General features: G+C 40.5%; 1 protein-coding gene across 13 annotated transcripts in view; it reads left to right on the forward strand.

Annotated features, from left to right (window-relative positions):
- Nucleotides 1–25,092, forward strand: part of IFT122 (intraflagellar transport 122) — a 35,425-nt gene extending 10,333 nt beyond the window's left edge. For 7 of the 13 annotated variants that reach the window (XM_075714443.1, XM_075714446.1, XM_075714445.1 and 4 more), the window contains 18 exons: nucleotides 84–221; nucleotides 983–1,147; nucleotides 2,043–2,240; nucleotides 3,870–4,010; nucleotides 5,751–5,804; nucleotides 8,066–8,227; nucleotides 12,839–13,005; nucleotides 13,917–14,088; nucleotides 15,250–15,352; nucleotides 16,906–17,046; nucleotides 18,073–18,170; nucleotides 19,086–19,186; nucleotides 20,350–20,515; nucleotides 21,491–21,602; nucleotides 22,045–22,173; nucleotides 23,063–23,142; nucleotides 23,784–23,948; nucleotides 24,649–25,092. In XM_075714443.1, the coding sequence (XP_075570558.1) occupies nucleotides 84–221; nucleotides 983–1,147; nucleotides 2,043–2,240; nucleotides 3,870–4,010; nucleotides 5,751–5,804; nucleotides 8,066–8,227; nucleotides 12,839–13,005; nucleotides 13,917–14,088; nucleotides 15,250–15,352; nucleotides 16,906–17,046; nucleotides 18,073–18,170; nucleotides 19,086–19,186; nucleotides 20,350–20,515; nucleotides 21,491–21,602; nucleotides 22,045–22,173; nucleotides 23,063–23,142; nucleotides 23,784–23,948; nucleotides 24,649–24,738 (2,382 nt within the window). In that variant the 3' untranslated portion in view covers nucleotides 24,739–25,092. Of the gene's footprint in view, nucleotides 1–83; nucleotides 222–982; nucleotides 1,148–2,042; nucleotides 2,241–3,869; nucleotides 4,011–5,750; nucleotides 5,805–8,065; nucleotides 8,228–12,838; nucleotides 13,006–13,916; nucleotides 14,089–15,249; nucleotides 15,353–16,905; nucleotides 17,047–18,072; nucleotides 18,171–19,085; nucleotides 19,187–20,349; nucleotides 20,516–21,490; nucleotides 21,603–22,044; nucleotides 22,174–23,062; nucleotides 23,143–23,783; nucleotides 23,949–24,648 lie in introns of those variants that run through there. The other 6 variants (XM_075714444.1, XM_075714448.1, XM_075714449.1 and 3 more) reach the window with 3 other exon arrangements.
- The last annotated feature ends 2,135 nt before the right edge of the window (nucleotides 25,093–27,227 follow it).

Here is a 27,227-nt window from a genome sequence, read left to right on the forward strand (position 1 = left end):
TATAGGTATAAACATAGTACATCAAAGACCCAGGGTTTTACCTTTACCTCCATGGACTATTTTGTACGTTATTGTGTCTTTAGGAGAAAAGATTGCAGTGCCTCTCATTTAGTGGCATTAAAGAACGGGAATGGCTGATGGAATCTCTCATTCGTTATATTAAAGTAATTGGAGGACCTCCAGGAAGAGAAGGCCTCTTAGTTGGTCTAAAGAATGGTCAGGTAACACATAATGTCTGGTATGTGTCTTTTCACTGCAAATAAAATCTGTTCTATGCTCTTAGGGGGAGACCTTAGGAGCAGCGAGCTCTTTCACAACCTAGAATTCTATTTGACAGAGTCTCATCTTGTGATTAAAAACTAATTACTTCTATCTTTCGCATTCTCTGGCTGTAAAATTAATACAAACGTGTTTAACTTTGTCTAAAGCCCATAGGTTGTTAGGAACACCTGACAAAAATCGAGTTCTTGGTGAACCGAGAGAGGGTTTGTCTTTCGTGGGGGTTGGTGCGTGCATGTACACTTCTCCCGCTGACCACTTGTGAAGGTGTGGATGTTGTAGAGGTGAAACTGCCGGCTGTTTCACAAGCCAGTTAGCAGCTGAGAATGTCAAACTGGAGCCCAGAGGTATTGATACAGAGAACAGAAATAGAGATGAAGCTGGGATCCTTTGTGTCTTCTGGATCTGTGCTATATATTCCTGTAGTAGTATGTTACTGTAATTGTTTAACTAGTGGAGCATTAAAAAATCCAGGATGTATAGTATATGATTTGTTTGTATAGGCTTGCAACCTAGAGTATGTTGTGGAGACAAGTCTTTTCAAGATGCCTCAAACCGAAAGCATTTCCTTAATTTTAATGAATGGTTTCTCTCAAAAAAAAAAAAATTGCAATTGCATGCTTTAAACAGCATTAAATTTTGTTCCTGCTATGCTATTTCTAGTTTTAGGAACAAAAATGGATGGACTGACTTTGTTTTCTAGATTCTGAAGATATTTGTCGATAATGTCTTTGCAATTGTCCTGTTGAAGCAATCGACAGCTGTGCGCTGTCTGGATATGAGTGCATCCCGAAACAAGCTGGCAGTGGTTGATGAAAATGATACCTGCCTAGTATATGATATTCATACTAAAGAGTTGTTGTTTCAGGTAAAATTCAAAGTTTTGTTTTGTGGTGGGTTTTGTTTGGTTGGTTTTTAAAAGGGAGGGGGGAGGGACCCAGGAAGTGATTTGGAGCACAGAACATACCAAAAGTGTTGCTGTGCAGAAGTTCATATAACTGTCATTTAAGCCATTAATCAAGTTTTGTAGGATTTAAGTGTAATCTATTTCTCTATCGAAACTACCCTTTTAGAGATGGTAGACAAGGAATTAGAAGACAGGAGATATATGTGAGCAACAGCTGAACAAAGAGCACTTAAACATGTGACCTTTTCAGTTTAATTTAGAGCTCTGTCCTGGTTCCCTTTGAAGTATTACAGTTAATGAGCACTTTGGCTTTATCATTAGTATGAACAGACTTAAAGCCTAAACTTCTTTGTTCGTTGTGTATTCCCAGACTGTAAAATGAATAATGATAATTCTCTCTTCATTGGCAGTTTAGCACTCTAAGGGTTCACTCATTAATGTTGATGAAATGTTTTCAGGGAACACTGGATAGAAAGTATGAAGTGCTACAAAGATAGGGTCTGTAACATCCTTTTTTAACAGGCAGAAAAATGATCAATTAAATGTGCTAGCTAACTAACAGTGTATTATTGTGGAATTTTATATTATGTTCTACGGTTTGATAGTACAGTTCATTAGTAAATATGAAACAAAGGAAAGGCAATTACAGCTGTTTATTAAAATGTAAAATAAGTCCCTGTAAATCTGTTTAGGAATACCCTAGGCTTTAGAATATTACAAATGTAAACAATAAGCGTGTGTGTACGTACACACGCCCAGGCTATAATGGTCAAATGTTCTAGCTGAAGGATTCATATTTCTTAGGAAGGAAGATGTGATTGCATCTGTTGTAATCATCCGTTATTTTGCTCGTTAGGAACCCAATGCTAATAGTGTGGCTTGGAATACACAGTGTGAGGATATGCTTTGCTTTTCTGGAGGGGGTTACCTCAATATCAAAGCTAGTAACTTCCCTGTCCATCAGCAAAAACTCCAAGGCTTTGTTGTGGGTTACAACGGCTCCAAGATCTTCTGCCTTCATGTTTTTTCTATGTCAGCTGTTGAAGTTCCGCAGGTAATCCTTTAATCTCATTAAGTGTTGCTTTACATTTCATAAACATCAATGTTTAAGAAGTGAAGAAGCTTTTCTGAGATTTACTCATATTCCATTACCAGAATGATTGTAGTTCACGCTTTCTTCATCGTTATTTAAGTTGCATTGTATTTTGTTTTTATTTGGCATTAATTAAGCTAACTTCCTTTTTGCTGTTTTTGATTGTTTCTAATTCTCCCTTTCTACTTGCAAATGCACATAATCTAAAAGCAAAGATGATGAAATGGTGCCAGTGTTACCTCTTCCTGTATTTTTACTGTAGTCTCTCTATGTACCTTTTCTCAAGTTGTAATTTCATTTTTCTTATGAGTACATCAAATACTGTCTTCTTGTCACTTCATCTAGATGTGTTTAGGCAGTATTTAAGCTGTATATTTTAGTCTGAATGTATAGTACGTGTGTAGTCTTTATATTCTAAATCTAGAGATTGCCTTCCACAAAATGCTATTTTCTGCATTATGGGAAGCAATGAAAGAGTCTAAAACAGTCCAAGAAACAAAACAAAAAAGGAAAAAGCTTTAAAAAAAAAAAAAATTCAGTCTTAGGCACCTGAGTGTGGCAGGATTTGAAACAGAGTCAATGAGGAAGGCAAAAGTGCCATGTGCTTTTATTAACTAATGGATACCTGTGTTACAGACCCTGTCTGTTCCTCTGAGGCATTATGCAGATCCTTAATTAGGCTCTGGGCTGTCCGGTGTGCTTGACAGCCGTGAGATCGACCAGGCCTAGTACACACTTTGGTTTTGGCATGCTGGAGGCACCAATATGCCACAAAATTGCTGTGAAGTATCACAGAGGCAGCTTTTTCAAAGCTACGCTTTTGGAGGGAGGGAGTACCAAAAAGTATACAATTTTCACATAAATTGATAAAAATAACGTGGAAATCAATCTGCATGCCGTCTTTGGTTGCTAACCCAGACTTAAAGGTAATCTAGCTGCAGTGCTCGCTGTGTGTTCAAAGGGTTCGAGCTGTAGCTGCAGATCCTGAGCCTTAGTCTGTCCGTGTCAGCCTGCAGTTGACACTTTCTCTCTTTAATTCCTTTTTAGGGCAGGTCCTCGAGGTCAGCATCTTTTGGGCTTAATAGCTGCAGTCTTGGTAAAACAGCTTTGTCATCAGGGTCAGCACAGAAGGGTTACTTCCTCATGATACCTCTTCCTGTTGTGTCTGAATATTTCCAGGGATGCTTCACACCAGGCTGTTGTGCCACTTCTCATGCTCTTAGGCTTTGAGAACAAACTACCCCCTCCTGTTCTCTGCTTCCATAGTATTTAAAAAAAGGAGGCTTATGTATTTAGCATGTACAATGCTCAGAAGAATTCACATTCTTAACTACTTCCTAATATGCAAGGAACTGAAGATTTCAAGATGGATGAGTTTGGAATATAATTAACCCAGCTTGTCTGAATATACAAGAATAATCACCCCAGAATGTTGTTCTATTACACAAAAAACATACGTTTATTCTCTGTGGAGCTTGTAATGGTTGTGATTGGAATTTTTTTTTTTTTCTCCCCCAATATATGTAGAGAATTTCACTAATATCTCAGTATTTTGCTTTCTAATACATGTTTTTCAATTGAAATCCTCAGTCTGCACCCATGTATCAATATCTGGAACGAAAAATGTTTAAAGAAGCCTATCAAATTGCGTGTTTAGGAGTAACTGATACTGACTGGAAAGAACTGGCCATGGAAGCCTTAGAAGGGCTGGAGTTTGAAACTGCTAAAAAGGTACAGCAGATATTTACTTATTTAGCAGAAAGCCTGGTTTATATATATCTTTTTTATATATATATATATGAGAGATATATAGTGTGTGTATACTGTATGTTTTATGGCTGGAATACAAAGTGGTGTTACCGGGTTACTATCTTGCTTGCCTTTAGCGTATATATGTTATTCCACGTACCAAAGAAAACATTGGTTTATTATATACTCAGGATCTTGAGATGAGGTTTTAAACTGAAATTGCGTTTATTTCTCTAGATAAATGCCATCTTCTAAATCGGTGCTAAATGCAAAGAAAATGGTTTCTTTCATCTGCTGGAAAATGCGTTAATGAGTTAGAGGGAGATGGGACTGGGAAGTTGTTCGGTGCTGCTGGCCGCCGGGTGGCAGCAAAGAATGCCTGGGCTGGCTCCCCCTTCCCCAGCACTATAAACTTACTCTTTTTTTCCCCTAGGTATTTAAATATAACCTCAGTTCAAACGTGGAGGCTTCATATTCTTAGTTAATTTACACACTAACGTTCTTGAAGGCAGTGGTGATGGGATGTCATCATTTTAATAATATTCTATCTGGAATGCCTTGTTTGTGCGAGTGGTCTATAAATGGGCATATACCGAAGAACAGAGTTTTTTCTGCCATAAAATACTTCCCTATTTTCTTTCACCACCTTTTCTCAAATAAGAGAGGGTGAACGGAGTTCAATGTCATGAATATTGTATGAAAGACAAAACATTCTAAAAATATGTGGGGAATGGCCTGTAATGATAGGCATCTTTTAATAACAGATTTTTTTAAAAGGAAATGAAATGCTTTATTTTTCTTTTTTTTTCCTTAAGTGGAGGCATCGGAATAATTCCAGTTTCATAGATGGCTTTATGCAAATAGATATTCTTAAAAAGAAGTTTTCAGTGCCTCCTTGGAATTTTAAAGTAGTGCCCTCTTAGAATTAGAGCGGATTAATCTGAACAAAAGCAGCTTCTTGACATTAAAGGCTCTCGTAGTTCCTAGTCCGATCTAGTGCAAGCAGAATATTCTATGCCCTCTTAAGCATTAGTTTGGTTAGAAGTCTTGAACGTGCAGTCTAAAGAGTTAAATTTCTATTTTTTGATGCATGTCAAGAATGAGCGTTAAGCTGCTGTAACTCGCATGTGACTTTGCCACTTGAGATTGTGGGTTGCACATTTATCTCCATTTGCAAAAGATATTATGCTGTTTTGCAGTACTGTTATCTTACCATCTTCTTACTTCATTTCCTCTCCCTGAGCTACTTCCATACTGAATTTTCAGAATGGTATAAAAACTATAAGCATATGCAGTATGCTTTGGCAACACGATCAATTATAGGTTCTACCTTGTAGTAGTTCCCTCAAATTTCTTTGTCTGTATCATGCCTCGCATCAAAATGGAAAAGCTATAAAATAGCCAGAATAAAAGTATGTAATATTTTAAATGGCACTTTGTATTTCTTGGGGGACTGACATATGTACACCTACTAATCCCTGACTTTGCTGTTTATTTTAAACTGTTTGGATTGTACCCTTGTCTTACTGTAATGCCTCAGGGGCCACAGCTGTAGTTAGAGCCCATCAGGTTCGGGACTACACAAACACGAACCTCAGCATACTTCTGTCTGTCCTGTTTGCACGAAGACAGCTTGATTTATGCGTAACGATATTCTGTTGATTTCTTTTTTTTCTGGCTTTTCAAGTTAATTCTTTTTATTCTTTTTTTTCTTTTCAATAGGCATTTACCAGGGTACGAGACCTTAGATATTTAGAATTGATCAGCAGTATAGAGGTAAGAGAATGTTAAAGACAGTGTATTTTCTTACACTTAGTACTGTACCAAAATCAGTACTTTCTATTTTAGAAGGACTTTTGTTCAGACAGTGCTTCTGACAGTTGGAGATGTGTTTAGAGTGAAAAATCCTGATTAGCAGAGATGACTCAAATTCTAGTCATATGACTGAAACTTCACGGGGAAAAAAAAAAAGGGGATGTGGGACAATGAGAACTTATAAAACTCTCTTCAGGAAAACTGGAAAAACGTTCAATATTCAATTAATAATTGGTAGAAGACTACTGTGCTAACAGAGCTTAGTACAGAATACTTCATAAACATGAGTTAATTAAGCCTTTCCTTACCCCCTGGAGGTAGGTAATTACTATTATCTCCTTTTTGCAGAGCCAGAAACAGGCCCAGAGAAACAAAATGACAAACTCAAGGTCTCATGACAAATCTGTGGCAACTGGAAATAGAATTTGGGATTCCTTGCTTCCATACTGTGCTCTAATCACTAGTTCTTATTCTTTTCACACTTCTTGATAGAATTTTGCTAGACAATAACTGTCTGTCATGAGCACATTAAAAGACATGGTATCACCCTTGTCCTTCTGCAAAGACTGCATGATGATGCTTAGTTTAAAGATCTGTGTTGAGATGGCATAAAGGGAATTTCTCTTTCTCACGCTAATTAGATTTACACCTTCTCCGAAAGAATACATTCCTTGTCTTCCATTTCTGCAGAGCTGTCCTAGTCCTGTCAAAACTCTAGCTGGTTGCAGTTAACGTTTCTTGGTGTCTAACATGTTCTGCATTATGACACCCCCCCTTCCTTTTTTTGGCCTTTAAAGGTGGACAGGTAGATGAGAGCATTCTCTCACTACTAGCAACCTTTCTTTTCCACACATGTGTCTCCAGATCTGCATCTATTGAGGATATTCTGGAATTGTCATGTTATATTTTGTTTAATGAGAAAGATTCCCTTTGTAAATAGGCATAAACTTACTTTCAGACTTCTTGAAAATGCTCCTTCTGAAGTGAGAGTTCTGCATCACTGCTTACTCTTGCTTGTGGTGTATTGGATTCCTTTTAAGGCTTGCAAGGGTGTAACTAAGCACACATGTGCCATTAATATGATGGTTTTCTCTCATTAATGACATTTTTTTTCTAATTGATGACAGCAGGAAACATAACTGCTGGATCTCTGTATCTGGCAAGATTCTGTGAAGTCTTTAAAAAATGGTGTAACAAGTCTTCCGATTATTCTTCTAACCAAGTTTTTAAAGGGAACTTTCAACACCAGTCCAGTATCAGCCTAGTCAACAAGTGTCACCAGAAGGAGTGATGGCTGAGTCTCCTTTGGCAGTAGGGAATTGAATTTGTATGCTCATGGAATGCTTTTCCCCCTTTAATGCAGTTTTCTTTAAGTTCAGTTCACGTCTGTGTATTTCCATATGAGGTGGGCTAACAGTAGTAGTAATTTTGTCCAAAGCAGGCTAGTAATGTGTTTCCAAGATATAGGATAAATATAAACTTACACATTAAAACGCACGCATGCACGCACGTGCACATGCGTGTGCATATATGTGGCGTTGGTCCCTTGAAGTCGGTGCACCTCTGTGGGTCTGATTCACATAAAAGGGTTTCTCTGTGGCACTGCACCTGCTCTGCCTCTGCGGCCCCTTCCCACGCGATGAGAGCGAGCAGTTCCAGTTAGCAGGAGAGTGTGGAAGCAGCTGCTGCCTGCCTGAAATCATGAGCTCTTGCATGTGAGGACAGTGGTGGTGACACTGCTTTTTTATTCAGAGGCAGGTTAACTTACTTTTTCAATCTCCTTAATGCTAGCAATTATTTTCATGTTTGTCATCCCACCCACACATATTGTTAATTTAGCCAAATTATATGCTAGTGAGTTTCTACAGGAGAAAATAAGGAACCCATCAGATGCCTTTTTTAAAATAGCATAGCATAATGATAGCGTGTGTTCATTTTCCTGTGTGAAATCAAGAGAAGTGATTTTTCATCACTTTGGTTTGTATAGTGACATTTAATTTTGCTCTTCCTAATTTTAATTAAGAAGGGATTTAATCCTTTAATTATAAATTCACCAGTAATGTAGGAGAGGCATAGTAATCATATCCTGTTACAGGTTTTTATTAACAGTTAAAATCAAAGCCTGAAAATCTAATTCTTCAATGGCTATTTCTCATCTAGGTCCTGATCATCTAGAATATTTTCTACATCTCGCTCTTTTTTTCCCCCCTCCCCCCCCCCAGGAGCGGAAGAAGCATGGAGAAAACAACAATGAACTGTTCCTAGCAGATGTTTATGCCTACCAGGGAAAATTCCATGAGGCAGCAAAGTTGTACAAAAAGAGTGGACATGAAAACCTAGCTCTCGATATGTACTCTGATTTACGCATGTTTGACTATGCAAAGGTAGTAGTTTGCAACTGAGTATTTAAATGCAGAAATATTAATGTACCTGTAACTGTTTTCAAAGTATGATCCTACAAAAGGATTGGGTGAAATGCAGGCTTTGAGTTCCAACTTTATTTTCTCAGTTAATTGGTTGAAGTTTGTTTGGCTTATAAGGGGAAAAATGGCTATCTTGAGTGTCTAGATGTAATGGTCCCCTTTTTCTTCAGAGTCTACTACTGAGGTAGCAGATTGTGTTTTGTATAGTCTCAAATGCGTCCATGGAATTCATGGCTTTTCAGTGGATTTTTTTGTTGGACACCACCAAAGGTGACTCTTTGATATTTTCTTTTTTTTAATAACTAAAAATCTCAGGTTTAAGACTGTTTCTTCCCCATTATCTCGCTCAAGAGTCCCTTTTTATTTTTTTGTCTTCCAAAGATGATAAGGTAGTACACATGCAAAGTGGAGGTGAGTGCACCATGCATTTAATTCACTTCCGTATTACAATAACATTTTTCTTTCAGAGTTTGAACTTAAAAAGGTATGTTATTTCTATATGACTGTATTTTATAAAGTGTATAATATACTGACTTAGTATATTTTTCTTTACTAGAGAATTTTCTTCCAAAGATTCAGTATGTCTTGGCTTTTTTTTTTTTAAACTCTGTTTCCATGTAGAAAGAAATTGAATATGGTTTTAGAAAGTTTTTATATGGTGATAAGAAAGCATTACTTGGCTTTTATGTCTTCTATGGTGTTTTCTTATCAAAATCCCTGAGAATGCATGCACTGTTCAGTCTCACTCATCACTCATCAGAGCCTTATTCTGCCCAATACAGGACAAAGACTTTACCATGACATGCATATAAACTGTTTTAGCATAGATTCCACAAACTGTGCTACAGAGAGATCTTTTTCTTCCGAGAGCTTAATATAAATACTTCAGGGCTTTGCTGATGTAAGTCTGACTTCCACTATTTTTGGCTGATGAGTCTTTGTTAGCTTCAGTGTTTTGGCTGCTCTTGAACATAAATGTAATTCATAGATGAAAATTTTCCCATAAGTCTTCATAAGAATCTTTTAATTCTTGGACGTAGTCATGTCTATATTTAACTAGCAGAGAGCAAAAGGTCTTGTGTCTCCTATCCCTGAGAGTAACTCCATGCAGAGGAAATTAAAGGTACTTCATAGAATATGAAGGAAGCTTCTTGTGCAGGGAGTGCACGATACACGAAGAATATGTAAAACCCCCTTGTTTGACAGTTATTTTTCCAAGGAAAGATATACTGGGAGGGGGGGAAGGTGTTTTTGTGTTGGGGTTGGTTTGTTTGTTTTCTTAATGCTGCCAGAATTACACAAAGGCACCCTTACAGAATCTGATTTCTTGTGCTTGTGCTTGACTTTGATTAGCGCTAGCTAGAGAGTCCAGACTGGAGGTGGAGGTCAGGAAGTTCTTTGGTATCTGGTCATAGGCTTGTTATCGCAGTACCAGATCACAAATTACTGAGAACTCACAAAAAACTCTTTATACGGTAAGAAGCTGAGCTTTTGATTTTGGGCTTATTTTGGTGACCTAAGCTGGAAAACAAGTTGTGTCAAAAATACTGTTCAACTTTATTCTTTCGCTTCAGTTTTTCATGTTCAAAGATTATCATGACATCTTTATAGTTATTCATTTGAATCAGGGCTGTGTTGCAGCTGATAATGCTAGAGCAAAATGGAGTTCATTTGAGAGCTGACATAGAGGTGGGGTATAGTTCTGTACCTGTTGACTGGCTGCGTGAGGGAAACTGCTGAATTGTGGCAATGGAACAGATCTGTTGTGTGGGTGCTTTTTGTGTGTGGGTTTTTTTTTTTTTTTAAAACCTCAATCAGAATTTACTGGCAACACAGAGGATAAGGTAATTTTCCACTCTCTTCTCACCTTTCCATTTCTCCTCTGTTCTAATTTTTCATTTGATAGAAGCTGTTTTAATGGATAGTAGCCCGTTCTGTTAACAGACAAAATTGCCCTTAATCGATCTTCTGGTGTTGAAGTACTACTCCCCCCCACCCTGGCGCGTGATGTCAACAGATGTGAACCATATGGTGCCAGGGTTTTGATAATGGCAGAAGCAGCTGAACTGTTAGAAATATTTCCAAAATGGTCATCATCACAGCGTCCAGACTTCAGGTTTGCATTCCTTGCAGAAGTCCAACCAGTAGATCATAGAATCATAGAATTGTTTAGGTTGGAAAAGACCTTTAAGATCATCCATTCCAACCATTAACCTACACTACCAAGTCCACACTAAACCAATCAAGGGTAGACTAGACTAAACCATGTCCCAGAGTGCCACCTCTGCCCGTTTTTTGAACACTTCCAGGGATGGTGACTCCACCACCTCTCTGGGCACCCTGTTCCAATGCTTGACCACCCTTTCCGTAAAGAAATTTTTCCTAATATCCAACCTAAACCTCCCCTGGTGCAGCTTGAGCCCATTTCCTCTCATCCTATCACTAACTACTTGGGAGAAGAGACCAACACCCCCCTCACTACACCCTCCTTTCAGGTAGTTGTAGAGAGCGATCAGGTCTCCCCTCAGCCTCCTCTTCTCCAGGCTGAACACCCCCAGCTCCCTCAGCTGCTCCCCACCAGCCCTGTGCTCCAGACCCTTCCCCAGCTCCGCTGCCCTTCTCTGGACACGCTCCAGCACCTCAATGTCTTTCTTGTGCTGAGGGGCCCAAAACTGGACACAGCATTCCAGGTGCGGCCTCACCAGCGCCGAGCACAGGGGCACAATCACCTCCCTGCTCCTGCTGGCCACACTATTCCTGATACAAGCCAGGATGCTGTTGGCCTTCTTGGCCACCTGGGCACACTGCTGGCTCATGTTCAGCCGGCTGTCTACCAACACCCCCAGGTCCTTTTTGGCCAGGCAGTTTTCCAGCCACTCTTCCCCAAGCCTGGAGCGTTGCATGGGGTTGTTGTGACCCAAGTGCAGGACCCAGCCCTTGGCCGTGTTAAACCTCACACAGTTGGCCTGGGCCCATGGGTCCAGCCTGGCCAGGTCCCTCTGCAGGGCCATCCCACCCTCCAGCAGATCGACACTCCCACCCAGTTTGGTGTCATCTGCAAACTTACTGAGGCTGCACTCAATCCCCTCATTCAGATCATCGATAAAGATATTAAACAAGGCTGGCCCCAGAACAGAGCCCTGGGGAACACCGCTCGTGACCGGCTGCCAACTGCACTTAACTCCATTCACCACAACTCTCTGGGCTTGGCCACCCAACCAGTTTTTTACCCAGCAAAGACTACGCCCGTCCAAGCCATGAGCTGCCAGCTTCCCAAGGAGAATATTATGGGAGACGGTGTCAAAAGCTTTGCTAAAGTCCAGGTAGATGACATCCACAGCTTTTCCATCATCTACCAGGCGGGTCACCAGGTCATAAAAGGAGATCAGGTTGGTCAAGCAGGACCTGCCTTTCATGAACCCATGCTGGCTGGGCCTGATCCCCTGGTTGACCTGCACTTGCCTGTTGAGTTCACTCAAAATGAACCTCTCCATAATCTTCCCCGGCACCGAGGTCAGACTGACAGGCCTGTAGTTTCCCGGGTCCTCCTTCCAGCCCTTCTTGTAGATGGGAGTCACATTGGCTAGCCTCCAGTCATCAGGGACCTCCCCTGTTAACCAGGACTGCTGATAGATGATGGAGAGTGGCTTGGTGAGCTCCTCTGCCACCTCCCTCAGTCCTCTCGGGTGGATCCCATCTGGCCCCATAGACTTGTGAGCATCCAGGTGGCGTAGCAGGTCGTTAACTGCTTCCTCCTGGGCTATGAGGGCTCCATTCTGGTCCCCATCCCTGTCCTCTAGCTCAGGGGGCTGAGTACCCTGGGGATGACCAGTCTGGCTAAAAAGATCAGTCACTCTCACTTTTCAGCAACTGTCATTCCGTCCTTATAAAAGAACTTCTTTGCTATATTGTAATATAATTATCAAGTGTCTTTGCAGAAAAGAACATTTCAGCATTTAATTGATTTGTGGCTGGGCGTCCGGATGCTAACATGTGATTAAGTGGATATATTATTGTTAACTAAGTGTGGGATGGGGCTGGGTCATCTTTGAGAATGAAACCATACCTTCTTGGTTTGCAAAAGAAAATCTGAAACTTGGAATTGATCTGTTACAGTTTTTGAGATTAGTACTATTTTGTTTTGGAAAGGCACATCCCTCAAAACCATGCAGAAATTGTAATTTGTATCCACTTAAACAGGCTCAACAGAGAGCAAGCTTTCCAGGAAATTAAGTGGGGACATATTTATTACCTCTGAGGCATCTGTATTGTCCTTCCCCTGGCCCTCCCAGAATCTCCCGCCTTCTGTTTGGTTGGTTGTTGTGGTGTTTGTTTTTTTTAAATTGAAAACTACCTAAACGGGAGACTTGCCATTGTTTCCTACCAAACATTGGGCCTTGATGATTAGTTGCTGAAGGCTGGATCAGTTCATGTTGCTCTGCATGCAGTATTTCGGTTTTTTAGGAGGCATAATGATATTCATTAAAAAAGCCTTTATGCATTTTAGAATTTGGACTGTTAATAATGTTTGTGACCAGAAGGTAATACGGACTTTGTATTGCATCATTTCAGGATTTTCTAGGATCTGGAGACCCCAAAGACACAAAGATGCTAATAAAAAAACAAGCTGATTGGGCCAAGAATATCAATGAACCAAAAGCAGCAGTGGAGATGTACCTCTCTGCAGGCGAGCACATGAAGGCCATAGAAATCAGTGGGGACCATGGCTGGGTTGATATGTAGGTTTTGGTTCCATCTCGGAGATACTCTATAATGAAAACTCAAATGAGTAGTTATGAATTCTGCATAATTTTAAAATAAGACAAAACTCGTTTGATACGTGCCTTTGTTTATATCAGATTGAGTATTTGAAGCACATCTACAATTAAAAAATGTTTTAAAAGTTACACATGTTCAGAGGGTAGGGACATAAATATGTTATGAAAACAAATGCATTACAACAGTAGAGAGACTGAATGGGTTCATCTGTAGTATGAGACTGTCTTCTAAAATATGCATGCCTTAAGCTTTTCAGAGTAATCATCACAGCAGTGCTTACATGTGATAGCCTATCTCTGTTGTTTTAAGCTGTTAAGGATAATCATTTAGTGGGTAGAGAAGACAACTGGAGCACAGAATCCTTAGAAATTCTGGGGCAACTCCTGTCACCGGTCAAGTTCTCCTTGATTTGCAATAGGTGACGCTTCGGGTCATTTGCAGAGTTGCCATAAGATCTTGGACTGGTCACTCAGCCTTCCCTTGCCGCAGTTTTGCTGTGCGGCAAAGCGGGTAATGTTTATTCAGGAGTCTTTTGTTTAGGTCGGGGTTGAGGAAGCGTGTTCCATGTCACCTAGTCATGTAGGACCTACTCCCTCCCTCCATCTTCATGACTCTGCAAAGAGTCTGAGATACGGAATTGCACGTATGAGTAAAGATTGAAGGAGCGGCTTCTGAGTTTGTAAAAGAAAAAAAAAAAAAAGAATTTGGAATGTTTACTGAAAACTATTTAATAAACAGTGTTGCATGGTGCTACTATCATGATATTTATTAAACAATAACTGATTAAAGGTGAAGTTATTACAATAATTAAACAAAAGGCAAAACAACAAGTCAGAACCTGAAACATCTGGCTTCTTTTTACTGGGTTTAGGTTAATTGAAATTGCTCGAAAACTGGATAAAGCCGAGCGTGAGCCTTTGTCGAAATGTGCCTTCTATTTTAAGAAACTTGATAACCCTGGCTATGCAGCAGAAACCTACATGAAGGTTGGTGACCTGAAAGCACTGGTCCATCTCCACGTGGAGACTCATCGCTGGGAGGAAGTAAGCGTGCCCTTGATGCCTGTGTTTAAAACCACTGCTTCTTACTGTCTCTGGTTGGAAGAGAGGGAGACAAATGTCTGACCCCCCACCCCTGCAGTGAAGGGAGGGGCAGGGAGTGAGGCTTCTGTAGAATGTGATTCAGGGTATTTAAGCTAATTTTGTATGCTCAGTGTTTGTTTGTTGGGTTTTTTTGGTCGTTGTTTTGGGGTTTTGGTGGTGTGGGGTTTTTTGGTGGGTTTTTGGTTGATTTTTTTTTTTTTCCTTAGTTTCCTAGCTTCCTGGTTGAATATTTCTTGGTCTCACTTGTGAGCACCTTTTTTTCCTGTTGAGTTATAGTTGCCCACTTCCTCTGGTAATACATGGGATGCTTCTAGTCCGTGAGAAAGAAAAAATAGTAATTATATCATGGGAAATCCTGTTTTGAACTGTATTATTTATAATTTGGACACACCTGAGTGAGAATACCATATGCATAATTTAGATCTGATGAATGTGTGCTGTGTTAGTGTAGACCCCACTCTATAACTGGATTTATGCTTCTGATGAGGTAAAGTTCTGACTTCACTGGGTTTTTCCATAAAAACATGGGTCTGTCAGTACCACCCACTTCACAGCTGGGGTCTCCGTTAATTTTGTTCTTGTTTCTTCACATTAAGTTTTTGATAGGTGTAGTTGCCTCAGGAAGTGTTTTCAAAATGCTGCTGCAATTGACAGACCCCCTCCCCCAGTTATACGGGTGCTTTGGAAAATTGGAGACTTAGTCCTTTATTGAGTAGTTAGCAAGTTTAGAAAGTGAATCTAAACTGCATTTATAGTGTTACTTCAATTTCTTTAGAAGATATATTCAGTAAAAATAAAAATATTTTTTGTGTCTTGCTGTGAAATCTACTAAATTTCCTAGATAATCACTTTCAAGTTTTTCCGTTTCAATAACCAGACTGTTACGGTACTTAGCTTCTTTTCTTTTGTTGTTGATTGCTTTTTATTTTAAAATACATTAGTTTCATACTGGAGAAAATATGGATTACACTCTCTATTCTGTGTATGTATTTTTATTGTGTATTTACTTAGAGCTAAAGGATTGATCCCATGGAATATTCTAAACCCTTTAACTGTTTGAACCACGTAGGGTTCTAAAAATGAATTTTTTATTTACCTCAGGCATTTGCTTTGAGTGAAAAGCATCCTGAATTTAAAGATGATGTCTATGTCCCTTATGCCCAGTGGCTTGCAGAGAACGATAGATTTGAAGAAGCCCAAAAAGGTAAGAATGTCACTGACAGATCACTGGTCACTCAAAATACTCTCCATACTCTTCCAATACAGAATATGCAGTCTCTGCCCTGGACAGTTATCCCCTTATCAGTGGGATTCAAAACCACATCGAATCCGTGTTTTCATACTGGTCTTAAATAGATGGAAATCTCCTTATTTGATAAGAAAAATGTGATGGATCTATAAAAAAATGATGGCATCTAAATACAGGTCCAGATTTTCCAAGGCATTGTATGTCTGAGCGTGGCACGTGGCAACCGTATTTGGCATGTAAGCTGAACTGTCTTTATTAATTGTTTTTATCACAATAGAAGTCAAAATATGACATCCACCTTATAAACCTGAGTGGAAAGTATAGTTTTTCCTTATATTTAGGTAATGTTGGGTTTGTACAAGTAAAATTTTCCTGCTTCTTTAAGAATTTTCATGTATGTTGTTACGCTTATAAAATGACCTTTAAAGAGAACTGTCAACCTTTCATCATGTGGATGGGCTTCAAAATTTAATTCATAAACTATTCCAGGGACAGGAGATGTTGAAGCAAGCTGCATGTGGAGCCAGCATGTTTTTAGCATAGTTACTTTCCTCAGGTGCAGCTCCATGTGACTGTTGCATCTGCTGTTTCCAGAGCCAGCTCAGATCTAAGCGTGTAACTGCTTTTGCTTATAAGGGCCAAGCTAGTGAACATGCCAGGCATGATCTGTCTCCGCACAGAAGGAGTTTGTGTGTCTCAGCGCCAAACCTTTGAGCACCTGGTTCTAGGGCGGTTTGGTAGTTTGCGCGTAGAACTCTGAATATAGGGATATTGTTCCCAGTTTGTTCCACAAAGCTGGGTGCTGCTGTGGCTCAGCAAATATAAATGCCCCAGAACCGGGTGAGCTAGAGATGATTGTGTAGCTGTGTGAGAATTTGGTTGTATCTGAGCTAGCTGAAGTGAGGAGGCAATTGTGCTGTGGGTTGGGTTTTTTGGGGGTTCGTCCCCCCCCATCCCCATTACCCTATATGAAGACCGTGTTTGCCAAATGCATGTTTACTAAGTGAGAATTGAGGATCTTACTTTATACTGGCTTCCAAGCATCAAATAAAGAAATGCTGCTAATAAATAATAGAAGGATGTAGCAAATTCTGTACCCTTTTAAAATATTCAGCATTACAAACCAGAGCACTAACTTCAAACGTTAATTTATTGTTTTGAAGTTGTGATTTGCAGTGTTTAGATTGCCATTGTTTGCATAGAGATCTAATTGTCATAGCGTTTTTGCTCTTTTCTATATTTAAAAAAAGCAACCAAGTGTTGTACAAAATCTGTGAGCTCAAGAGCTGCTGAGGCAGTGCAAAAGCCACAAAATAGCTACAGATTCTTCTCATGTTCTGTTAGTGTCACTGCTTTCAAGGAGAAAAATACCAGTGTATAATCCTTTTATCCTGCCCTGGGTAGACTGTTTGATACTGGCTGAATAGACTGCTCTTAATTTAAAAACATTAATTTCAGTTAATTGATATAATTGCACTGTAAAATCCTCTTTGTTTTGGCCTTTGTAGCGTTTCACAAGGCTGGCAGGCAGAGTGAAGCTGTAAGAGTGCTGGAGCAGCTAACACACAATGCTGTGGTTGAAAGCCGATTTAACGATGCAGCCTATTATTACTGGATGCTTTCCATGCAGTGTCTAGATATAGCCCAAGGTAAGTAACTGAAAGGAAGTTTATTTGTTACCTTCTTGTGCGTGTAGACAAACAACTGCTGACTTGTGATAGCATTGCTGCAACTACTTCCCTGTTGTGTGGCTTTGTTTTTGTTTTTTTTAATGCTGTGCTTAACTCTGGCTTGTGCTATTTTTGCAGTCCCCCTGGTTTTCCCATGTGCTTATTTAAAACAAATAATCAAAACAGCAACATCAGCATGCATAGGCCTCCTTTTGAAATCTGACTAGAATCAAAATTGTGTCTTCTGGGACCATGTATGCTCATGTACCTTCCCACAACACACTTTAACTAGAGAAGTGATTGGAGGGTTAAAGTACTAGGAAATAAAAGGTGATCTTGGAGTGGAAGATACATCTAGTATTTGAACATAGGTTGGAGAGGTACTTTACAAATTATTTCTGCCAACAGAGATCAAACGGATTGTTCGTTAGCTATCATCTTGTCTTCTGAATGTATTTCACTGGGAGAGAGGTGGAGCCAGTAGTTAATAGGTGTAATTTAGTAATAATGAATACAAAAGATTGATAATACTGCCTTTTGCCTGGTGCTGTAAGTACCTTTATCAAGTTGATGCATGATAGTGCTGATCTGTTACCCCTCAGGTATTTTATAGAGATGCAAACTTTTCCAATTGGCTTAGTAGTGTATTTAATATTTATGAAATAAATGTTTCGAAACTTGTTTTATTTGTAAACTCCGAAGTTATGGATGAGGCTTCCAGTGATGCACACCTACTATTTTCTACCTTTAACTAAGCTGTAGCCTCTGGCAATGTTAAAACCATTTTTGTTTTGTGTTTTACTATGCTTGTTTTAGACCAGAAATTTGCTCAGACAAATGGCAAGTCTGTATAATGTGTGGTTTGCACAGGTAGATGGGACAGACTTGAACTGGTACATACCTTTTTGGAAGTGCTGGCACTAAAATCATAATGTGCTGTTTTCTTCCAACTGAGTCCCATAGACTCATCTTGGAGACTTACACTAATGCCTTTGCCTCCCACAGAGAATGAACAACAGAAGACTGAAATGTTACAGAAGTTTCATCACTTCCAGCATTTGGCAGAAGTTTACCATGTCTATCACTCTATTCAAAGATACACTGTAAGATACTCACTTTAGAAGTTGTGTATTTATGCTTCCTGAGCATTTTTCTTTAGGGAGTCCAGAAATAACTAGGAATAATTAATGACTTCTCAGGCAATTAAATATTGTAGTGATACTGTATAGTAACTTTATTTCTTTAACTTTATTATATACAGCCTTCTGCTGTACTGTACAAGAACTTCTGTTGTCTTAGTTCCTAAAAACTGCAGTGCAGTTTTAGCAGATCTGTGCTCGTCTCAGTGTGGGTAGAAGATATGACGATGACTGACTTCCCACCCCCAGCCCTTTTTTGCTGGCTATATTGGTTTGGTTCCATAGTGACCTGAGCCTCTGGTCCTACACAGGCTCTGGTTGGCTTTTCCTTTAATGACAGGAAAACAAGATTAAACAAAAAAAGGCACCTTAGGTTAGGGGTTCCTGCAGTGTGGTACGTGTATCAGTAGTGATGTGTGTCAACTGCTCCAAAATGATAAGCAGTCGTGAGTGAGGAGCTTCTGCTACTTCCAGCAGTTACAGTAGCGTTGCCGCCACTGTTGGAGAAAATACCTTTTGTTAAACATTGAGAACCCTTGATCAGTGCCCTTGCCCAAAAGAAGACTCTGTGCTATGGAGGTCTTTGCTGGTCAGACTACTTCAGCCCTTGCAGTGGTGGAGACTATTGCTGGCCAGTCTGCCCTCCTTTTTACGCAGGCTGTTAAAGATTCTGTTTTAGCTACATGGATGTCTCTCTCTCTCTTTTTCTGCATATAGCAGGCATGAGTTTTGGTGATAAAGACATGCAAAATCCATGTGCTATATTCTGTCAGCACCTCTTCTTGTTGCAACTGTATGAAAGAAACGCAGTGCTTGAGATGCCTGTGCTGTGATGCTTAGTGATACGAATTGTCGATGTCTGTATTTTTAATACTGCAGGAGGAGCCTTTCAGTTTCCACTTGCCTGAAACCCTCTTCAATATTTCCAGGTTTCTGCTTCACAGCTTAACAAAGGAGACTCCTTTGGGGATCTCAAAAGTGTATCCTTCCAATACAGTACAAAATCTAGAAGTTTTCTTATGAGATACATGAAAGGAATAATTGATGTTGATCTACAGTGCAGAGATCTCCTGCAGGGCATCTTCAGTTTCAGCTGTTGGTTATAGTTAATGGAAACTGACTTTTGTCCCTGAGGAAACAATCAGCATCTTCAAACCATTGTGTGTTTAACTGCGCTACCTTTTTTTTTACATAGTTTTGGAGAGCTGTACAAATCAACTAACATGTAATTCTCAAAACCACCCACCCCGTCTGGTGTGTCACCTTTGTCAGAGAAGCGAGTTCTAGGATACCAGTCACTGCAACAGGATGTTGGCTCTGAATCTTCACAGTGTTGTTGCAAGGAGACTGAACTGAGACAGGAGCCGGGGAGAAACCAGGAGCTTTTGCTTCACATGAGGCTGGTATAGCTGTGTAGCGTCTGTCAGGCTAACGTTTGCACAGCTTTGTTAGTGCATATTGCATCTCTCGAGAGTACTTCAGAAACGCGCTGTGTGAACCCTGTGGAAATACACCTGTCTGCAAAAGATAACAAGAAGGGTCACTGGATGCCACAGGGAGGCCTGATTTTTCTTGTTTTCACTTCGTTTATGGCTTTGGATAGGATGTTAGCTTTTCTTTTCATGACTTCCTCACTTACAAATGTATAATTGTCCATCAAGTCTTTCATAACATGCCTTGTGATCAGTAGCTTTCTAAACAGCAGTTACTGTTACACAGTGATGAAAGGGAAAGACAACCCTTGGTCAATGATGCAGAGCATATGCTTTATTTCCAATAAGATCATGTGTATTTAGGTGGTGTCTGTGGGTTGCTGGTGGTGTATGATTTTTTTTTTTTTTTTTTTTTTTTTGGCTGAGGGGAAATCCATTCACCCTAAAACTACTGAAATTTTGTAAATGGAGTCAGAATCAATGAACATAAACATTGTAGGGTCAGTTCCTTACCTTGCTAATAATTGCCCACAGACATTTTGATAGTTCTTTCACACTTGTTAAATGGAGCTATGTAAATAGATTTCTCTTCTTAAAGCCTGTTTAAACGGTGTTGGATATGCTTCATTGCACAACTTCTCTGATTAGAAAGAGAATTGCAGTTTTTCCTACAAGCCATTTGTATTTTTATTCCTTAATTAAATTTACAGCAATACATTATTTGCCCTGGCAAAACAGAGTAAAGCTCTTGGTGCATATAAACTGGCTCGCCATGCCTATGACAAGTTACAGGGGCTGCAGATCCCAGCTAGATTCCAGAAGTCAATCGAGCTGGGCAGCCTGACAATCCGATCCAAGCCATTCCATGACAGTGAAGTAAGTTGTGATGTGTTTCATGTTAATCATTAATATGTGGCCTAATCCAAGAATCTTGAGTCGCTGTATGCACAAAAAAATCTGAAATATATTATGCATAGCTCTGTGATATAATTATATTTCTGCTGGAAATGCAGTCCTTTTATTGTTATTCTTCAGGTCTGACTTCCTTTTGCTCCTGAGAACAAATTAAAATCAGTGCTTTCTTTATGGGCAGTTTCCATCCTCCCTCTCCTGTCTTGCATCTACCTTCCTCTCTGCCTATTAATTCTTTCAAGCCTTTTTCTCTCCGATCCACATGCAATTACTCCACAGTCTTTGTGTGTCTCTCCAGCTGGAGGTCACTTTCATTTGTCCCACTCCTAGCACTCCTTCCCTCCTCCCCCTATCCCTTGAATGACCTTCCTTCCTCAAGTCTTATTTTAACACCTTTTCTTCTTTAACTGAAGTCTGACTTTCTGCAGTGCTCTATAAAGCCATGTCTTATGGAGTACTCACTAAAAATAAATTGCATTGTGCAAGTGAGCATGCACCTGGCCACCTGAAATAATAGAAATACAATCTTAAGAACTGCCTAAAATAACTGTGCTCTTGAAAAGGAGAGAGATGAATTAATTGGAGAACTTGAATTTGACCAAACCTTAGAGCAAAAAACTTTGCTTCGGTAACCTTCTCTTCCACTTCTTTTGTCACTGTGTATTCGATGCAGAATTCTGCTTCTGTTACTGCAAAGGCAAGGTGAAAATCTAATTGTTAGAATGGTGAAGACAGCTTTTTTTAATGTGAAAACTTGCTGTTTTATTAAAAAGGGAAAGCATTTTCAGATGTTAAAGGATCTGATTTCACAGCAGTGTTTCTCCAGATTAGCGCTGATGTATCGGTGTAAACCTAAGGAGCCCATGTTTAATTGAAACCAAACAGTTCAGGATGTGCTGATCTGTTTACGATTACTGTGCTCTGTATGTGTTTTTGCAGGAGCTTGTGCCCTTGTGTTACAGGTGCTCTACCAACAACCCTTTGCTAAATAACTTGGGGAATGTCTGCATTAACTGCAGACAACCTTTCGTCTTCTCCGCTTCCTCCTATGGTGCGTTGGAACATCACATTTGATTGTGCTTTTCAATAGATAAATGTTAACTGAACAGAGTGAGTTAGTACTTAATTTGTTCTCTCTGCAACGGTCTGTGGACAAACAGATCTTTCCTTTTAATGTTGTTAGATTTGACTAAGTGGCTGCTTTGTGTCCCAGGGACAGTTGGATTTCATTGCAAGATAGTAGCAGCAGCAGTAAACCATTGCTTTATTATGAGACACCGAATGTATAAAGTGTTTAACACAGATGCAATCCTTTGAGAAGTTGAGGCAGTTTTGGTTTAATTTTGTTTAACTTGCTTCATGAGAACATGTGGGCAGAATGCCACCGTCATAGAAGCCGAGGGTGTTCATTTCTTAAGGGGCACAGTATCTTCTAGGAGGCATTCTCTGAGTTCTTGCAGGTCAAATGCTTCTTGCTTTTCACACCCCTTTAGAAGTGCTGCATCTGGTTGAGTTCTATTTGGAAGATGGCATCACAGATGAAGAAGCTGTAGCTCTCATTGATCTTGAAGCTCCAAGATCGAGTAAAAGAGAGGATAAATGGCAAGAGATGACAAGTGACCGTATCCTTTTGATTAAAATTGGTTTCCAGTCCTGTCCTTAGGGAAAAATGAAACAATTTTAAATTCTGCCCCCCCCCCCCCCCCCCCCGCCCCCGTTTTAAAATTTTCCTTTTGTCATATGACTGATGTGAGTACAGTTGCATCGTGTTTCCTCTTCAGGTTAGTATAACAACCAAAGTGATGTTTTAACTAAACCTAATATTTTCATAAAACTTTTTTTCATCAGGAAAATTTTTTTCTAGTAATGTAAAATATTTCTTTTTAAGGATGGGATGCCATGCTTTACCTATTCTGTTTTAACTGCTTTCTGTAAAGAATGGGGAGAATCAGAGTGTGTTATTCACTTCCAATAACAGCTTACTTTAGGAGACTGCCTTCTCTTAGCCCAGGGAAACCAGCACAGACTTCCTTCATAACCATTCCCGTTGCAATTTGGTTTGTAATGCTTTGGCATCCAGAGCTCCCAGTTGCTGTGGGGGCCATACAATATTAGGTGCAGAGTAATGCACAAGAAAACACAATCTCTGACTAAAGCTGCTCAAAATGTAATATAAATAGGTTGCTTTATTTGCTTTTTGTCATCTGTCAGAAGGGGGCAGAGAGGGAGAGGCGGCAGAGCTGATGTCATACTTGGTTGTGGTCAGTTTTGCCATTCTGCAGCAGCTGCAATGATAAATTTCCCCAGACACTGTGAATCACAGCAAGCCCTTCTCTAGTACTTTCTATAATAATCTAGGCACTGTAGCAGCTTGAGAATACTCTGACCCTCTGGAGCAACAAGGATACCAGTCCTGCTGGTATGCTTTCATATTTATTCTGTGAGTCCTAGCTACTGTGAGGACAGCTAGTTTTATAGGAACTCTGTTTCTTCCTTAAGAAATGCGTCTAGATGCACAGAGTTTGAGGCTTGATGACAATACAGATATTATGGAAGATGATGATCCCTTTACAGCAAAACTGAGTTTTGAGGTAAGAGCCTTACCCGTATCTTCCAGTTGTTTCATTCTTGCTACCAACATAAATGAACAGAAAATCCTAACTTAAAATCCATGCCGCTCTTCTGGTGTGAATGTGTTACAAAGATTACAAGAAGAAAGATGCAAAGCAGGGGACTGGGAGAGGGGGATGGAACTTGAGAGGGAAAGGGATTTACCAGTTAATTCCTCTCTTTAAAAAAACAAACAAAAAAACCCACCACCACAAAACAGCAAAGACCTTAAAGTAAACATTCCTGGAATTTGGTTTTATCGTCATAAAATGATACAATGGGGCTGTCCCCCAGGGTATTTCTGTGTCTAGGCAGTGTAACTATAAAACAGTCGTTACTGTGAGGTTTTAATAAAGGCTGTGGGCTATGGGTGTTATTTACAAGGAATTGTGTTAAAATGAATAATGGGAGCTCGCTGAAACAAAGTTAGAGATGCGGCTGGATGCTGCTGTCGCTGAAGGTATTGATAAAACTGACAGTGAGTTTGGTGGGACTAGACTCAGGCCAATTCTATATTAGCTTTTTCTACTGAATTGTACTTTGCTTCTTACAAGACCTTATTAATCCTCAAAGGGCTTTGCCGTTGGTAACAGTCATTCTTTCTAAACCTGCTCTCCTGCAGCAAGGAGGCTCAGAATTTGTTCCAGTGATTGTGAATCGTGCTGTTCTCCAGTCCATGAGCCGGAGGGATGTCCTGATTAAACGCTGGCCAAAGCCATTGCGTTGGCAGTACTACCGGTCCCTGCTACCAGATGCCTCCATTACCATGTGTCCATCATGTTTTCAGGTAGTGTTTTCATGGAGAAGTTTTAAAACAAACAAACAAACAAAAACCCTACTGAAAACCCTATGCCTGAAACAATTCTAACCATTGAAACCTCATACTTTAAAACGTATTCAACAAATTCCTGAGTGATGCAGAGATAGAGAAAGCAATGAAAACAAAAAAATAAGCTGTGTGATGCACAGAACAACAGCTGCCTTCTGAAAACTTTGAGGTAGCTGAATTTGAGAAGTTGCACTGACAGCAAGTCAGAACCTCTCGAGCAAATCTTGGCTGAACAACAAATGCTGATTTGTATTTATTTCTTTTTGCTCTGCCCCTCTGACTTCCAGCCTGCTCTAGCAGGGAAAATCAGTCAGTAACTAAGTTAGCTTGTGGTTCAGTCCCTCTCAGGAATGGCTTTTTGAAATACTGGTATTCAGTCACATTTGCTTACACAGAAACTGTCTAATTTTTGTCCTTCCTTCTGCAAAAGTAATTAATTGGTTTGTGCCTTTCCAGCAACATCAGCAGTGGTCTGTGAAATGCTTGCTGCTCTATTCCAGGTTATAGCACTCTCAAGCAATTGAAAGTAAGAGGACCAGTTCTCTTGTAATGGTAGCTTCAGAATGCCTGTGCCATAGAGACGCCGTTGAGCTCAGTTTGCATTTTCTTTGAGCTAGTCACAGGCTAACTTGTCCCTAAATCTGTTCCTAATTAACAGATGTTTCACACAGAAGACTATGAGCTGCTCGTACTCCAGCATAATTGTTGTCCGTTCTGTCGACGGAGAATAGATGAGTCAAACCAATGAAGAAAAACAATCTTATACCTCAACTGACAGACTTCCCTATTGGCTTGGCAAAACACTTCTTAGATTCATAGAGTTTTCCTAACAACTTAGTTAAGTCATCTTGTTCCATTTTGTACATAAGAGTGGAACTGAGCGGAAGATATGTAACTATTTTTTTAAATGGAAATGTCTGTTGTTTGTGAATGTCTTCCACGTTTCCCAGACAAGCAGCTGAAGTGCCACAGATTTTTACAGGAATGTTTCTAGGGTCAAGTTCAGCCTTGAAGTAATTGTTTTTATTCCAACTTGTGTTAGGACTTGATTTGCTCTTTCATATGTACCCATTATTGACAGATCGCCAAATAAACAGGACTATTTTTCACTACTGTCTTGGAATTTGCTATAATTGTATTTTTGGTTTTTGTTTTTTTTTCTTTCTACTCCATTTAGGCAAGAACAGCATTAGAGTTCAGGGCTCTTAAAGTGTGATCTTAAGAGTTACATTGATCTTGGCATCGAGGACCATCTCACAGCCACACTGAGTGGAGAAGGGTCGAAGCTTTTAATGTCTGTAGAATTCACCCTTGTTAAAATGCAAAATGCCAGGCGGTGCATGGAAGTATGCATTTCATGCTAACCAAGCTACCCAGACACAAGTACCTCAACTGCGCACTGCCGCATATGTAATCCTAGTAACAGGAACCTGTCTACTACTAATGACCTGATGGGCTAAACTGAATATATTTGCACGCTTATAAATATGTCAGGGTGCAAGGCAGGAATGCCAAAGCAGCTGAGGGCTCATAGTCAGCCAGTGGTTTCCCACAGCGCCTGCTCTGTACCCAAGATAGGAGAGTTCTTCATTTTCTGCTGAGAAAACTGTAAGTGATGTAACTTGCTGTGGTACTGAAATCACGGGATAGTTCCCGTAACTCCTGGTGTCCTGTCAGTTCTTGTGGCGTTTGCGATCTGTGCGTGCCTTCGTGGCGTGGGCGCACGCACCTGCCTGAGCTCCCGCAGATCCCTTGGCCGCTGTGCTGGCCCATGGAGCGATGTGCTGAAGGAGTATTTCTGAGCACTATTTCCCCAGCATTGTTTCAGTCCAGAGCCATGGGCAAACAATGCGTAGAGGTGAGAGGAGATGGACCTGCTGCCTTCTACTAAAGCCCCTTGCTGAGGCTGAGGGCATTGTAATGATGCAGCTGCTTGACCAAACATGGTGGGTCAGTCCTGGGCAGCAACTAAGCCCCCACACAGTAGTTGCTCACTCCCCACCCCGTCCCTGCAGGACCGGGGAGAAAATCAGAAGAGCAAAAGCAAAAAAGCTCATGGGTTGAGATAAAGACAGTTCAGTAAGTGAAGCAAAGCTGTGCATGCAAGCAAAGCAAAGCGGTAAGGAATTTATTCACTGCTTCCCGGTGGCAGGCAGATGTCCAGCCTGCTTCCTGGACAGCTGGGGCCTCAGCACAAGTAATGGTTACTTGGGAAGGCAAACACCACAAAGCTAACATCCTCCCTTCTTCCTCCTTTCCCTGAGCTTTTATTTCGGAGCACGACATCATCTGGTGTGGAATACCCCTTTGGCCAGCTGTCCTAGCTCTGTCCCCTCCCCACTTCTTGCCCATCTCTGGCCTATAGCTGGTGGGGACAGAGCGGGGGGAAAAAGAAAATGTCAGAGCTGTGCAAGCACTGCTCAGCTATAGCCACAACCCTGCTGTGCTGCCAGCACTGGTTTAGACACAAATCTCAACACAGCACCACATGGCTGCTGTGAGGAAAGTTAACTCCATCCCAGCCAGACCCAGCGTGCCATCGTGCTCCCGGGTGCTTGGATCCCCTGAGGACGGTCACTCAGTAGTTCTCCAACAGCAGGAGAATGTACGTGGGTAACCAGCTGGGCTGGATTTGAGCTGGGAAGCGATAGATCTCTTGACTTTAATCCAGTATTAATTGTGCCCATGTTACCATGAGTTCTATTGTTGTTATGACATCCCGTCTGTCACAGCCTCCCTTTGTTTTGAGTGGGAAGTGATACCCTACTCTACTATCCCAAGCTATTGGCTGAGGTTGGTGGGTGCTGGTAAAGCAGCTACCACGTAAACAGCGCTTTGCATGTGAAACCCTGTCTCCGTGTCTGCTTGAGTTCCTCTTGAAAGTGACACTGCAATGGCACTAGAGGGTTTCCGGGTCCCTCAGTGGTTCCTGACCAAGTTTGCTTAATTTACCACTTCAAAAACATTCTGTTCTAATTATCACTCGTCTGCTTTTTGACTCATCTGTCACTGTTTGCAATGAAGACTTTGCGATTGACATGGATAAACAATGCTGTTTGAGATGTGAGCCAGAATGGAATTCAGCTCGTTCTCCCAGAACTGAGCTGGCTTTGCAGAGCTAGTGGGAATGAAAAAATTATAAAAATAAATAGATAGGGTTTGCCTTGACACAGAGACAAGTTGGATCAAGCAAGGAAGCTTTTTTTTTTTCTTTTTTTAAACAGCTCTGTGAATACA

The sequence above is a fragment of the Pelecanus crispus genome, chromosome 7 (genome assembly GCF_030463565.1).
Source record: "Pelecanus crispus isolate bPelCri1 chromosome 7, bPelCri1.pri, whole genome shotgun sequence".
NCBI classification, from domain to species: Eukaryota; Metazoa; Chordata; class Aves; order Pelecaniformes; family Pelecanidae; genus Pelecanus; species Pelecanus crispus.